This window comes from Engraulis encrasicolus, chromosome 7 (assembly GCF_034702125.1).
Source record: "Engraulis encrasicolus isolate BLACKSEA-1 chromosome 7, IST_EnEncr_1.0, whole genome shotgun sequence".
Lineage (NCBI taxonomy): Eukaryota > Metazoa > Chordata > Actinopteri > Clupeiformes > Engraulidae > Engraulis > Engraulis encrasicolus.
Window position 1 is genome coordinate 20,569,981 of NC_085863.1, and position 15,957 is coordinate 20,585,937.

The 15,957-nt window shown below is 40.8% G+C and overlaps 2 protein-coding genes across 2 annotated transcripts; both read left to right on the forward strand.

Annotated features, from left to right (window-relative positions):
• The first annotated feature begins 415 nt into the window (after positions 1-415).
• On the forward strand, positions 416-12,231 carry LOC134452590 (GTPase IMAP family member 4-like). Its single transcript, XM_063203053.1, has 5 exons — positions 416-590; positions 1,717-1,747; positions 8,528-8,575; positions 8,671-9,227; positions 12,153-12,231. The coding sequence occupies exons 1-4, from the start codon at positions 570-572 to the stop codon at positions 9,084-9,086; spliced, it is 516 nt and encodes a 171-aa protein (XP_063059123.1). The 5' UTR covers positions 416-569; the 3' UTR covers positions 9,087-9,227; positions 12,153-12,231.
• Positions 12,232-12,305: 74 nt separating this feature from the next.
• LOC134452587 (golgin subfamily A member 6-like protein 25) lies at positions 12,306-15,081 on the forward strand. Its single transcript, XM_063203046.1, has 2 exons — positions 12,306-12,821; positions 13,057-15,081. The coding sequence occupies exons 1-2, from the start codon at positions 12,374-12,376 to the stop codon at positions 15,009-15,011; spliced, it is 2,403 nt and encodes an 800-aa protein (XP_063059116.1). The 5' UTR covers positions 12,306-12,373; the 3' UTR covers positions 15,012-15,081.
• The last annotated feature ends 876 nt before the right edge of the window (positions 15,082-15,957 follow it).

Sequence of the window (15,957 nt, forward strand, 5' to 3'; positions counted from 1 at the left end):
TAAATACCTATGGAGCTATGTGACTATGCTCATGTTACAGTGCTTCATGTCAATTACAGTACAACTTCCTCATGTCTTTGCTTCACAACAGAAAGCCTGTCACAACTGCAAAGATGACATTAATATTTTAATATTCACACACATTTACAATGATTGAAAATGTGTATACATTTTATTGGGACACCCTGTGTATGTAAATCAAGATTACCAGGCAAGAAATAGCCTAATTATTTTACTCACACACACTCAAACATACTCGATCTCCGATCTGAGTTTAACAGATCATATGTCACGGGCCACAGTCTATTTATATCCAGTGTGTCTGCGTGTGTGTGTGTGTGTGTGTGTGTGTGTGTGTGTGGGTGGGTGTGTTTATTGCACAGTTGCTCCGTAGATCAAGCCAAATGTGCTTACACTCTGAGTACTATCACATATGATTAGAATTTTTGCAAAATTACGAGTTTGCACTATGACGTCAAAACCATTCTGTGGGGATTTTAAGCACAGAGTTCTATGAGAGCGGTAGAATGTCAGAGTAAAATTCTAGAAGAAGTGGACTAAGGCTGAAAATGGAAATGCACACCAGCAAGGTAAATGTTTTCATTCGGTCACGGCACAGTAGGCTACATAGTTTAGCCTTCTGTAAATAGTCCTGCACGTGATAATGCCTTATTATGATTAATTTGAATATTGTGTGGTGTTAAGCAGCTAAGTAACACGGTGTCACACATTAAATAATGCCACAGGCAGCTGGACATATAAGCCCCATCTCTGATCTTATTTTAAATACAGCAAGCTATTTGACACTTGTGAACATGGGGTGGTCTTACGATACAGACTTCAACAAATTCACTTAGATTATGAAGTAGGGCACGAGGCTGGCTTTCTAAGCATATCTTACATGGGCACAGTCACAGCCTGTGTATATGTTTTATTTGTTTATGAACACGGTGTTGTGAGGAGGGGCAAGACACAGGCATCCAACCACGTGAGCTAATTTTTTGACCGACAGCGGTTTCCAACTATCAGAGGTCGAATTGTGCCCAGCCAGGGTCGCGCAGCAAGGGGAAAACAAAAATTGAGAACCCATGCATAGTAATAGTGCATCATATACAGTACAGGGCTTGACACTGGCACCCGCGTACTGGCCAAATGCTGCTAAAACTTGGCTGTGGCTGATAACAATTTCAGTGTCACTAGCCAATTTGTCAGGTAGCTTATTCTATGGTATGACATATCAGAATAGTGTATATTCTGCACGTTGCCCCCTGTGTAACAATTGTTTGTATTTAAGTTCAAGAAAAAGATCAGTTTTACTCAGTTTCTATTTGTTTGCTTTATTTCAATGTAGAAACTCATGCACTCATTTCTTGCTAAAAGCACCTCATCTTCTGAGGTTAGATACAGCATGATGATTTAAAAAATCGAATTTTTGGCTAGAATAACTGGATGACTAGTGACTCTGGAAAACCTGTAGCCACAGTGGCCGGCAAGCGAGAAAGTTAATGTCAAGCCCTGATACAGTAGCCATTTACAAACAAAGAGAGTGAAGGCCCTGCCATGCGTTATAGCTGTCCTTTATTTAAAACAAATTAACCTAACTGCTGTCTATCACTGATCTACAAGTCCACTTAGATAAAATCACAACGTGTGTGAGTTGTATGTGAATTGCACACAATCCATTTTTCACATTCACATAAATTTTTCTCCCCTCAGCTCGATGAAAAAAGGCCGGCTATGGAAACATGTGAGTGCATCTTACCTCTTATAGTCCACGGGCCAGGTGAGATGTCGGTACCACTCAGAAGGGCAAAGGATGACTATATTTTTTGAAAAGATGCATGTCTGAGGATAACATTTTTGTATGATAACCCTTCTGGATTTACAGCCAAGTCAGGGTTATCAACTGTCAAAGTGACACCCCCCCATTAAAATTAGATGCTTTTGAGACAGGTGCATGTCTTGCTACTGGCCTTTGTTCAAGGCATATAGAACAATTTCATATTGCCATGTGTGATACCATTGTAAAGGGGAGGCTTGGAGCTTTCATTTAAGCCCTTCCGTGAACATTTTGAATAAGTATAGCCAACCCTGGAGCTCCTCAAACATTTCCTCACACACATTTTTCAACCATTTCTGCCCAAATCATCTTTTGTCGTTTAGTCCTGTGGCATCAGGGAGTATCATAGAAACCAAATCAAAACACTAACATAATGCCATGGGTCTGAGGAATCCGAAAATGTGTCATTTACTCATATTAACTCCTTTTAAGGGGGTGATTTGGAGTCTTGTATCACACATGGCATTTTTCACAAATTCACACAATTGTCAGGTGGTGGCATCATCATAACAAAAAAGATATAAAGCTACACAAATAACATCACTCAAAGCAATATTTTTGTTATGTTCAGTCTTCTGTCAGACATAGACCTTTTTGTTTTATTCCATTTCATCATTTTTATTCTTTTTTTTGTATTTTTCACTTTTCATCCTTTTTTTTGTTTTTGCTTTTTTATTTGAAGACATAAACTATAGACCAAAAATGAAACACTAAGCAGACCAAATACAGTATGATTATCACTCTAAGAGTTCATCACTATCTTCATCTGACTCCCCAAGTTCAAAGCTCATCATCTCCTTTTTGGTTGGTGCAGGTTTGCAACTTACACATGTCTGTGCATTTCAGTCCATTTGACAGACATGAGCAATTGGGAAGTTTGCATAAACAGACACACTTGCATGACAGAAGCTCCAAAACAACTTCTGGTGCAGGTGGGGAACACATCCAATGAATGGCCAACTTGCCATCACTGACTGTCCATCCATGCAAAGTTGGGCTTGGCACCATGGGACATTTTTGAAGACAGCACTTCCAAATTGCTGCTTGGTAATTTGACCGTCGGACATGCATGTACAGACAGACAATCTCGACACGGTGGCAACTGGCTCGATTCAATAGTTCCTCTTTTGGCACGGAACAGCTGGTGACGCAATTCATTCACTTTACTTGTGCTGCTGTTGATTGCATACATGCAACAGGTAAAGTGTTCAATTTTTTGGAGAAGGTCCTCTGTCACATCCCACGACTTTCCAAGTTGAGTGAAGGTCTCTCGGAATGAGGCATCCTTTTTCACCATCTTCAGGGCCTTCACCTTCCCCTGTCCAGCGAATGCACTGACTGTATCACAGCCAGTGAAGGCATGTAGGCCAATTAGACTATCACACACACCATATCCAACTGAGCATGCCAATTTAGTGATGTCAATAAAACGAGTACGAGTCTGCGTTCCACATTTCTGATAAATAGGACAGCCGATATCTTTCTGGAATGCAAGACAAAGCACCATGACATCAGTGTCTTCAGCTATGATGATTACTGACTTTGATCCTGCATTGGATGCATGCAATGCAAGCAGGAGCAAACGTGTGTCAGCTTCCTCATGTGTTGACTGCAACTCTGTTTCTTCCTCACACTTCTCCATTGTCAGCTTGTAACATGTTTCCTCACATGTCATGTACAAAGTTTTGCCCTGCAGCAGTTGTCTGTGCTGTGTATTTTTCCATTCTGCCACCAAAAACTTTATGAGGCAGGTCTTGTTGGCAGAGCTACACAGGAATTTCCTCCACTGTCTTACATAATGTCCACCAACAAGATTCTTGTGCTAGACTGCAGATTCTGCACCCCGGTGTATTCGTTCAGCATCTTTGATGGAGGTTTGATGATACACATCGAAAACAACATCTATTCTCTCACTCTCTTTACTTTCTTGCAGGACCATCATCAGCAGTGACTTTGCCACCTGTGCAAAGGTTTTATTATCGCCATTCATTTTTTGAACAAGGCTCATTCCATCAATAATGCAGGTAGATGGAGTTTGGATGTGCTCTGCAGGAGACATATTCTTTTCAAGCGCTCTAGCCAGTGCAGCCTTGTTGGTTTTTCGTAAGGTACCATCAGAATTTGCCAGTGCCCATGGCAATGGACCAAGGGGATGAGCAAGAACATCCTTCATATTAACATTCCTGCTTTCAGCCACAAGTATCATGTGACTGAAGAGGTTTCGATCAGCCTTCAATACAACATCCTGACCTTTCATTTTATGAGGTATTTTACTGTTTATGTTGGAGAATGTTTTCAGGCCTCTTTTGGTTACCTTCTCAAGAAGAATTTTAAAGATGTGGGGTCCTCTTCCAGTCTTGACCGTTTAAATTCCTGATAAGCCACTTCCCCTACCTCTGAGGCTTGCAGGAGATCTGTGGTCACATCAGGGGGAGCAAAGGAGCCCGTTGAGAGGCTAACCAGGTCCATGTCATTGGGGGCCAAAGGATTGAGCCAGACAGCTTGGAACTGCCTTGACCGATCATGTCTCTCAGCTGTCTGAGGAACAAACATCTGTATTCAGCTGTCAGGTAATATTTTGTCACAGCTGCTGGCTTCAGACTGAACCCCTTTGTCCCTCCTGCTGTCTGAGTGTCTTTGTTTATTGTTTCCTCTATGGTCTGGTCAACAGGAATGTGACCAAAGGGATTGGTGGAGCCCATCTGAACCGAGAAATAGCCTTCCATGAACTCTTTGAACACATCTGGGTGTGTGGACGGTAGTTGAGACATTTGTGAATAGTAGAAACTAAGGTAGCGTGCATAATTTATTCTGTCATATGCAAAGCACCAAGGGATCATTGCCCGAATGTTTGCCAGGTGCAGTATCCAGTCTCCCTCTCTAGATGCCCTTATGAGTCCTAACACAATTTCAACCATATCCAAGTAGGACATCCAGAAGGCAGAAAGAGTGCCATTGTCGTTTTTAAGAAACTCACAGTACACTTCGAACAGCTCGAAGATGTGAGCACAAGGGCTGCTCTCAAGGACCTCCTGCAAAGCATCCTGTGACATTTCTTCTCTGAGGCTACAAATTGACTTCTGTGTCTCCTCAAGGTGACCTTTGGCATTGGGGTGGTTATCTTCCAACCAGGCCAGGAAACCATTCCAGGCCAGCCGCATTAATGCCTCATACAGAAGTTTATGTACTCGCACTGCCCTGTTGTACTTATGGCCATCCATTACACCAGCTATAGAACCTTCAGCTACAACACCAGATTCAATGCAGAGGTCTCGCAGGCCAGCATCTACAAAGCATTTCCCTAGAATTCCCAACATTGCGCAAATTGTGTGGAATACACCAAGTCTGGGGATGATGTTTTGGAACTCACTGTGTTTCCATGCAATTTCAACAGCCTTTGCATTAAGAGCTTGGTCAAACACACAAACAATCTTTGTAAGGCCTAACTGTTGCATGATCTGTAATGACTGGTGAAGCACCTCATTGACAGTAGCCAGTTGTGTTGCTGGGGCATTGATAGTGGGTAGGTAGCCTATATTGTTGGGGAGGATCAACATTTTATCCCGAGTGAGGATGTTGAAGCCTGTCCAACTGCTGATTGATTGTCCCACTTGTTGTTGCATACGTGACAGAACCCATACAATGTTCTTTTTTCTAGCAACCCGAGTATTGACTGCTGTATGTATGTCTGCACATTTGCTTTGTGGTGGTCCAATTCGTTGCCCAGCATTGTAAGAAGGCAACATTGTTGCAGATGCACTGATGCTTCGCTGCTTTGTTTTGGGTACAGTGGGCATGGGTTCAACGGCAACATTGTCATACGTCTTTGCCTGCACAGCAATGCCATTTACCCTATGAGACGTCCCTTTGCCACTGACTGTTTCCTCCATGCGGTCAACGTTGTCCCATGCTAGATTAGTGAATAAGCCAGGATGGATGTTAGTGGGCAGAGCTATGTCACTTTCAGCCAAAAGAAGTTTTTGAAGACACAAGGCTGTGTCAATCTCCTCCATTTGTGAATAAGACACACAGTGGCCTAATCGGTTTAGAATATTTATTAGCTCCACATTTCCTGTCAATGACTTCACAGTAAATGGGAGGATAATGTGCTTGGAGGGTTTTATAGCTCCACATGTCACTGCATACACAATGTCTCGACCAAATGACTGCACAAGCCGCTGGACTCTCACGGTTGTGTGTTGAACATCCTGAGAGCCATTGAGCAAATCACACAGGAAAGCACAAAGACTCTCTAGAATGGTAGGGCATTATCTTTCTCTTTTTTTAACATCAGGTGGCCAGGATTGAAGAACATCCTGTTTCTTGATGGCTGCTCTCAAATTCATTGCTACTTTTGCATCATCTTTGGCAGTAATTTTTAGCCTGTTGTTTTCCATCACAAGTTCCCTCATGGAGAGGTTGTCTGGATAGACCAGGAGTTTGCTATTGTGATCAGGAAAGATATGCAGTGCTCCTCCAAATTCTTGCTCCAGTTTTCGCCGAATGTGCTTTTTTGTTGTATTTTTCACATGGGTTATTCCTCTCGATTGCATAGACAAAACCAGTCTAGATGTCAGATCAATCATAGTCATCACTTCAGGTTTGGCAAAAATCTCCACCTTGATGAACTGGAATAGCTCATCAAATGATGATTTTACAGCATCTTCATACTGGGCCTCAGCAGTACATTCATTATCACAGAGTGACGGAGGTTTAGGGATGTCTTTTCTTGTGCAAGATCTGTAACATGATCTGTGGTAGTGTCCCTTTGCTGCTACAAGGTCTCTACTCAAAATTGCCAGGATTCTGCTGTCCATTTTCTTTGTGGCCACCTTCCGTATGTTTTCATCAGCTCGAAGTTCTCTACACTGTACCAATTTCTCCTTGTTATTGTTTCCTACATATTTGTGAGTTTTCTGACAAAATAGGCATTCGTCACTGTAAGTCCTAGATGTTCCAGAGACCTGTCGAAGTGATCTTTTGGGTTCTGTCTTCTCACTAAAGCTACTAGAGTTTTGTTTCTCTTTTTCAAGAATGCTGTCAAGAAGTTTCTTCATCGTGAAGATACTATGGCACTTACGGTGGTAATTAAGTGTCGGAATCTGGCCCTCGGGAAGGTCTTTCAGAATTTCAAGAATTGGAACATGATTCCGTATCTGAGCTGCCCTGAGCAGAGATCTCCAAGACTCAACTCCCTGAAGTGTTACCAGGTTACTTTTATCTTCAGAGCAGTGAATTACACACTCCATTGGTTGTTGCATTTGCTGTTGACTGTCATTTACTTCCTCACTGGACATAATGATTAATACACAGTCACCATAACAGACAGATGTAAAATGGTTGTTTCATAGGTTGATGTGCTGGCACTGAGTAGCCTAACTGGCCACCAACTCTCAAGATTGAAACCCTGCAGAGCTGGGGCAACATTCACTAAGCTTAAGCAGAACACTGACCAACAATGCTGTCCCCAAAGAAAACTGCTCAGGTAACAAACTAAATAGAAATCAGACTGAAAAAAACATAAAGTACAACCCACAAACCCATGAAAAGCCAATAGCATTGAAAACCTGAGTAATTACCAAACGAGCAATTCCATCGTTATGGACGTTACACCTGGAGTCAAATGAAGAGAAAGGCAATTGTAAAAGTAGCAAGTTGTCCATGATTAAGCTCATCAATTGTTATTGATTGCTACATCTAAAATATAGAGTGTTGAGGTTTGCGTATGTGACAGAGTTTCAACATATTTACCTACATGTCAAAACTGCCCATAACTGTGCTTTGTGAAAAATGCCATGTGTCATACAAGACTCCAAATCACCCCCTCAAAAGGAGATAATATGAGTAAATGACACATTTTCGGATTCCTCAGACCCATGGCATTATGTTAGTGTTTTGATTTGGTCTCTCTGATACTCCCTGATGCCACAGGACTAAATGACAAAAGATGGTATGGGCAGATATGGTTGAAAAATGTGTGTGAGGACAAGTTTGAGGAGCTCCAGGGTTGGCTATACTTATTCAAAATGTTCACGGAAGGGCTTAAATGAAAGCTCCAAGCCTCCCCTTTACAATGGTATCACACATGGCAATATGAAATTGTTCTATATGCCTTGAACAAAGGCCAGTAGCAAGACATGCACCTGTCTCAAAAGCATCTAATTTTAATGGGGGGGTGTCACTTTGACAGTTGATAACCCTGACTTGGCTGTAAATCCAGAAGGGTTATCATACAAAAATGTTATCCTCAGACATGCATCTTTTCAAAAAATATAGTCATCCTTTGCCCTTCTGAGTGGTACCGACATCTCACCTGGCCCGTGGACTCTTAGTTATGTTTTCATGGAGTCTGTTTATTTGCCAAGCTGTCTGGGTTTGCTTTGTTTGGACATTTGGCATCTCGGGTAGTTGCTAAATGCAGGAACACAGTACAGAGGAGAGGAGAGGAGAAGAGAGGATTTGTTTTGGTTGTTTCGCTTGGACAGTTGGCATCTAAGGTAGCAGCTGAATGTTTGAGGTGTGGTGCTTACAGTTCACAGTGCAAACAATTAAGGCCTTAAATAACTGTAATAATAATAATAATAATAATAATGAAGTGCAATTTTATAATAATAATAATGTTGTGAGTTTCTGCTTGTCTAACTGCTCATTAGAGTTAAAATGCTAACATGTGCCTCTGATTTTCAGCGTGTAAAGGTCCCATGATCAGGAAGAGGAGGAGCATAGATATGCCAGGTGAGAGCTACATGTCCCACACTTTGTGTCTACTCCATTATGCAAACACATACAGTGTACTATAGGTTGAACTAACTATGCATGAAATATTACAGTAAATTTCAGGATTATGTTGGTCGGAAACAACTGGCTAAGGACTAGCAAGGTGGGCAACACACTCCTGGACAAAGAGGTGTTTGAGTATAAAGACAATTCCAGCCCAGGGAAGAATCACAGCTCAGCATTCACTGGATATGTACGGAATACACACACAACTGTGGTCTGTCCAGCTGACCTGTTCGCCTCAGACTTCACAGATATCACTGTTAGACAGAGGGTGAAGGAGTGCACATCCCTGTGTCATCCTGGACCTCACGCACTGGTACTGGTGGTGGACCCCAGTGACTTCAGAGAACAGCACAGGCGGCGGATGGAGCAAATCATGGACTTCTTCTCAGAGCAGGCCCGCAAGCATGCAATTGTCTTCATCTACAAAGAGAAAAGGGAGAAAATAAGGAAATTGAAAAAATAATCCAAAGTTGTGAAGGACGGAAGCATCTGTACAAGAAAAGTCAGAAGGACGCACTAGGGTCCATAGAAGAGATGGTCTTGAAGAATCACCACAGACTTCTAACCTATAAAGATGCAGATGATGATTTGAAAAGCAGCTTAGGTGAGTCTGGTAAATTTACATTTAAGATTTTAATAATGTAGAATTATGATCTAAAGGTGCACCATGTAGGACATTGGCAGAGTATGTAGGTATTGAAACTTCTGCTCATTGATATGCTGTCTATTGCCAAATTTGAACATGAAGGTTTACTAAATAAACAAGTTTTGCAGCTAAATGTCTATTTCTGAACATTCAAAATGGTGGACTTGGAGAAGGTTCACATTTTCATGTATAAAAAATGCAATTTTACCAGTCACAATGAATAGTTAGAATTTGTGGTAAGTATTCGTGAAAAGGGGAACATTTGTGAAAGGGCAGCATGAAAGAAACTGCTAAATACATTACAGCGTGCACCTTTAAAGAATAATTACTTACTCTTGCCTGCTGTTATGTTTTTTTTGTCTGTGGACACTTTATAATTTGGTGTGTGTGGGGGTGGGTGTATGTGTGTGTGAGAGAAAGTGAGAAATCTGCCTTGGGCTATGTTAAGAGTGAGCTATATATGGTTAATATACTGTTTGTGTAAGGATGTGTGTAATGTATGTGTAATGTCTTCTGTATTTCTGTATGTATGTATGTATGCTACTTGACACCTTAACACTAGAACTACCACGGAGGGGTCAATTGACCTTTTTACCTAAAAGCCCCACAAGGGGGTCATTTGACCCTTTGGACCCCCTGCGGACACTCCTTTTGTTGTGGAAATGTGGCTGTTAGCAGCTCACAGCTGTCACTTGAGACAGAGTGTGTGTGTGTGTGTGGATCATTTCCAATGCCTGTTGAGTGCTGTATCTCTGCATCTTCGTTCCTTGGAGAGGAGCTTCTTTCACCACAACATTTTTGAGGGAAATTAAGCAGTAGTCCACATGCACTGGTATTTATCAATCTAACAATTGCCAGGTTGCATTCACATGAGTCGTTATGGTCACATGGCATGGGAGATTCACACGTTACAGTTTTTCGATTGGTTTGGCTAATTTCTCGAAACTGAGATGACATTCTCAAAACAACACGGACAAATCCCCAAACCAACTTGCAATTTCCCAAAACAGAATGGCATTTTTCATTGCTTTCATCAGATATCAAATGCTTTGTACATGTCTCAAATGTTTAGTACATCTCTGCAGATGGATATGTACAAATACCCTTCAGTTGACACATTCAGCATACATTCAGCACATTTTCCAAATAAATTCACCTTGCTTATCTAAACGAATTAGACAATTCTCAGTCTAATGGTTGCCCTCTCCAAAACACGTCAGCATTATTTCATTGTGTAAGTCATCATATGCAAAGTGGTCTACGTAGTTCCCAAAACTGTCAAGGACATCATATTTTAAGAATTTCATTACATAGTAAATTCATGGCAGTGTTCAACAGGTCAGATGGTATTGTAACTTTACTAGTTAGTAGAAAATAATTTTACAACCGTGTATACTACAGTTTCCATGTTATTTGGCTAATTTCATGACATTTTTTTCAAACGACATTCTGTTTTGAACAGTTGCTAGTTGCTTTGGCATTTGTCCATGTTATCTCTGTTTTGAGAAATGAGCCAAACCCATGAGAAACCTGTGATATTTAGGCATTACTTTCTGTATATGAATTTACAGTAAAGAAAGTTACTGATAAATGTCCTTGGTAAATTATCTGTGTTGTCAAACTTCAATAGTTTCACTCACTTTTCATTTTTATACATAGTCGAAATCTGTTAGCTGAACGTAGATAAAACACCTAACCATTTTGACTGGCAGTGCTTACACAATGGCAAAGGGACAATGTATTTTGAGGGTACTGATGATATATGTGGGGAAGAAATTTAGTTTTGACACATGGGTAAACTGTTTTTGTGGTGATATGAGCGAGTGATGAGGATCCATGTAGTTATGCTGAACCATCCAGTTTATTTTGACAGAAGGACTAAATGAATGCAAATGAGCCAAAGCAATTGAGAAGGATCTATGCCATTTTGATGGTACTGACTATTTATATGTCAGACGGTTTAGTGCTGATGCAAGAATGAGGTGTTTTGGGAGGTATATGACATTTTGCTAGTTATCTGAACTGTTGTGCAGAAGTGTAAGACTGTTTGTCCAAATGACCCAATGGTTATAGGAATGTCATCTCAGTTTCAAGAAATGAGCCAAAACAATCGAGAAAAACTGTAATTCAACCATTATCTGGTTGCAGTCATATGATTCGTCATGATCACATGGGACATTCACACGTTCGTTCATTGATGACTTATATGAAGAAAATGTGCTGACATGTTTTCAGGACAACTATTACACTGAAAATCAACCAATTGGGATAGATCAGCAAGGTACATTCAGTTGAAAATTCTACGAAATATAAGCTGATTGTGTTAACTGTAGGATACTTGTACATAACCATTTGCAAGGATGTACTAAATGATTGAGACATGTACAAAAGCATTTGAAATTTGATGAAAGCAATGATAAATGCCATTCTGTTGTGAGGAACTGCAAATTAGTTTTGGGATTTGTCCATGTTTTGAGAATGACATCTCAGTTTCGAAAAATGAGCCAAACCAATGGAGAAAAACGGTAACAAACTGTCCGCCAAACTGTGCTATCTGTCTTTATTGCTGATATCCTCATGCAAGTTGCTATTTACCTGTGGTGACTGATTTTGGAGGCTGACAGCCCTTGGGAAGAAGCTGTCTGTCCCTCTGTCTTGGCTGTTAGCACTGTAAGGTGTGACCCCCTCACCCCTCACCCCACACACGCCCCCTAACAGCCTCATTACCATAACAAAATGAGTGATTAGTGTATTAGGTAAAAGCCACCGGGTCAAATGACCCCTCTCTGGTACTTCTAGGTAGGCAGAAAAATCCTGGTAGTTCTAGTGTTAATTTCCCCCTGGGATCAATAAATGATACTCTACTCTAAATTGTATCATCAGGTGCTGTGTCCTCAGAGAAGCTAACTCTGGTGCTGTGTGGGAGCGATGCTTCATTGAAGTCTACAGCAGCAGACTTGATATTTAGCCTGGATGAGCGGACAGGACATGGCCAACAGTCTGTGGCTAGAGCATGTCTGAAGAGAGAAGGTTGTGTGTCTGGACACCACGTCACCCTGATTCAGCTGCCATCACTGGAAAGCTGCCAGGCCTCTGAAGAGGACATGTGGAAGGAAACACTTGAATGCCTCCGTCTCTGCGTTTCTGGAGTCGACGCCTTTCTACTCATAATTCCGGAAGGCCACCAAACAGATGAAGACAAGTCAGCTTTGAAAACAATTGAGCACTTTTTTGGAGAAGAAGTCCGTGCCTTCTGCCTGACAGTGCTTATGAGACCATCAGAACAGCTCTCAGAGACTAGACATGGGGACTCTGTAGTACATCAGGGAACAGGAACTTCAGAAGGGCCCGATTTCATCATGGATCACGCCTCGAAGGTTAAGCCACTCTTGGAGAGGGTCATGAAGATGAGAGAAGACAACAGGGGCTGGTACTCCTGTGAACTGCACAGCGACTCTCAATTGAAAAACCACCTGAGTTGCCACAGTCAGTTTAAAGAGAGAGTTTTTAAACTCGAATGTGAGATCAACGAGTTGAAAAGCTCAAAGCAAGGTAAGAGTTAGACCACATTACGTGTGTTCTGTGTGTTTGTAACGAAGTATTGTGCTCATGTGTCAATGCTAGAAGTGCAAAAATTCATCTAGGGATGAGATTCAAACCCATTCATTTTAATTTTTGGTGTTCAGTTGGGATGAACATTTTGGGCTTGGAACTAAAATTGTGTATGTGGTAATTGTAGTATACAGTACCCTGCATGTTAATGAATGTCACAATTTTACATTTTCAGATCTTCAGGAAGACACAAAGAATCTGAGAATTGTGCTGCTGGGAAAGACAGGTGAAGGGAAGAGTGCCAGTGGAAACACTATTCTGGGGAAAGAAGTGTTTAACGAGGATTCAGCCTTTGAATCAGTGACAACTGTTTGCCAGAAGGAGACTGTCATTATCAATGGAAGACCGATAACTGTCATTGACACCCCAGGATTGTTTGATACGGAAACTGACAACACAGAGATTAAGAAGGAGATTGTAAAGTGCATCGGCATGGCAGCTCCTGGGCCCCATGTGTTCCTCCTGGTGAAACAAGTGGGCCGTTTTACAGAAGAGGAAAGAAAGGCTGTGAAGGAGATTCAGGTTATGTTTGGTGATCAGTCTAGAATGTACACAATTGTGTTGTTTACGCATGGGAAAAAACTGAAGGGCAAGTCTATTGAGCGTGCAGGTAGTGGGGTGAATAGTCTTCTTCGTGCATTCGGAATGAGATACCATGTCATTGACAACAGCACCAAAGATAATAAGGTTCAGGTCAATGGTCTTCTGAGTAAAATAGACAACTTGGTGGAAGTGAATGGTGGTACCTGTTACACCAATGAGATGTTTGAGAAAGTAGAAGAGGCACTCAAACAGGAGCAGGAGAGAATACTTCTGGAGAAGAAAGAGACGATTGAGAGGGAAAAACAGGAACAACTGTCCAAACATGTCGCTGAAATGGAGAAACTGAAGAAGGATATGGAGGAGGAGAAAAGGAAACAGGATGAGGAGACGAAAAGGAGAGAGGAAGAATTTAGGAGCAAGGAGAAAAGCATGAGAGAGAGAATGAAAGAAGCCATGGAGAAAATGGAGCAGGAAGACAGACGCAAAGCCAAGGAAATGGAAGAGAAATATCAACGTAAGAGAGAAGAGAATGAAAAATGGATAAAAGAACGGACTAAAGAAATAGAGTTGGAAAGAGAAAAATGGGAGACAAAGGCAAGGGACGATCAGAAGAGGAGAGAGGAAGAAGAAGAGAAGAGAAAAATTGAAGAGGATCAAAAGAGGCAAGAAATGCTATTCAATGAAAGAGAACAATACAACCGTACAGTGCAAATCATGTTGAAATCATTTGATGATGAAAGTATGAAGAAAAAACATGAATATGAAGAGAGAGCAGAAAAGGAGAGGGAAAAGCAGAAAGAGCTTGAGGAAAAGATAAAACATTCAGAAGAAAGTAAAGTCAAGGAGCTGGAGGAACAGAAAAGAAAGCATGAGGAGGAGTGTCAAAGAAATCTGGAAAAAGAGGAGAAAAGGCTGAAGGAAGAAGAGTCAAAGTGGAATGATAGACTTGAGTCCATGAATAAAGATTGGGAAAATAAACAAGAAGAGGAGCGAAAGAGACACGAGAAGGAAAAGCTGGAGGAGCAGCAGAAGAGAGATGCTGAGGAGAAACAGAGGAAGATACAAGAGGAACAGGAGAGAAAGAAAATGTGGCAGGATACTGAGAGAAAAATTAAAGATACAGAAGACAGGATGACCAAGCTTCAGCTAGAGTATGATCAAATGCTTCGGGAAGAGAAGCATCGCAGTAGAGAACGAGAAGCAAAACAGAGAGCAGAAAAGGAGGAGGAACTGAGGTTACAGAGGAAGCTATTTGATGAAGAGATGCAAACAGAAGTTAAAGCAAGCGAAGAGAGAGAGAAAAGAAATATTGAATATCTTACAAAAGCACATGAGAAAGAAAAAGACCATCTGAAGAGAGAGGTGGAGATGGAAGCCAGGAGGCAGGCGGAGGACGAGTTTAACAAAAAACTGGACAGAATAGTTGAAGAGGCAAAGCTGGAAGGGTATGAAGAGGGAATTAAAACAGTTCAGTCAGAACGAAGTCAGGCTGGCAGAAGTCTAGATGAAATTATCATTAAATATTTAAATGTTGATTTTTCGCACATTTTCACACAATTGAACAGATGTGGACAGAGGAAGAAATGAATACCTGACAAAAAATGTCCTTCAGAATGTTCTGCAGAACTTCAGACCCGTATCCAAACTGCCTTTCATGTCCAGAGAACAACTCGCAGCCCACTCATCTGACAACTCGAAACAAATTTCAGAAATTGGAAACACTTAATAATAATGTCTGCTTATAAAGCATTTATAACACTTAGTAAATAATGAACAAATGATGAACTCAACATTAAGAAAATGTGTGTAAATCAATAAAAAATACCCTTTTAAAAGGTTTGTAAAATCTTGAACATATTGGTAGAAGTTTAGATTAAGCATGAATCAGTGGTGTAGTCTACTTTTTTATGGTGGGTATACTGTATATTTGAGCATTTTTTAAAGTGGGTATACTGTATATATTTGTGCTATTCAAAATAATGGATCAATCAATTCTAAGTGGGTATACTGAAATCCCTGAAATTTAGAAGTGGGTATACTCCGTATACCCGTGTTCTACATAGACTACACCACTGGCATGAATCACATTTAGTTGATAATAAAAACATTTGTTAATGTTTTGTTCATCATTAGTTAATTATTTACTAAGTCTTTATAAGCAGACATTATTATAAAGTGTCACCGATAAATTTCGGTCCAGTTCAGTCAAAGATGGTGATCGGAAATGAGTGGAAACGCAGTTCAAAGTATGGAGCAAAATCATTAAAAGTTTTATATGGAACTACAGAAAACACAGAATTAAGTTGCAGTCACTAACTCAACAGAGAGGAGAGAAGAAGGGGGCTTAACGGTGTCAAACCTACAAAACTATTTTTATGCAACACAAATACAAACAATATTGAAATTAATTAATAAAAAACAGGAAGCTAAATGGATCAATATAGAAAAAGAAGTGTGTGATATATCTTTAGGGACATTACCTTTCCAAGAAAGTAAAGCGCAAAAATATTCAGGACATAGCTTTTGTATTTTC

Excerpts from the sequence above, each read along its gene's own strand:
- LOC134452590 (XM_063203053.1), top strand. The coding sequence starts at position 570 with ATGGAAATGCACACCAGCAAG. Across the intron at positions 1,748-8,527 it reads AAGGCCGGCTATGGAAACAT|CGTGTAAAGGTCCCATGATC; the intron begins GTGAGTGCATCT and ends TCTGATTTTCAG. Across the intron at positions 8,576-8,670 it reads GAGGAGCATAGATATGCCAG|TAAATTTCAGGATTATGTTG; the intron begins GTGAGAGCTACA and ends GAAATATTACAG.
- LOC134452587 (XM_063203046.1), top strand. The coding sequence starts at position 12,374 with ATGTGGAAGGAAACACTTGAATGCCTCCGTCTCTGCGTTTCTGGAGTC. Across the intron at positions 12,822-13,056 it reads GTTGAAAAGCTCAAAGCAAG|ATCTTCAGGAAGACACAAAG; the intron begins GTAAGAGTTAGA and ends TTACATTTTCAG.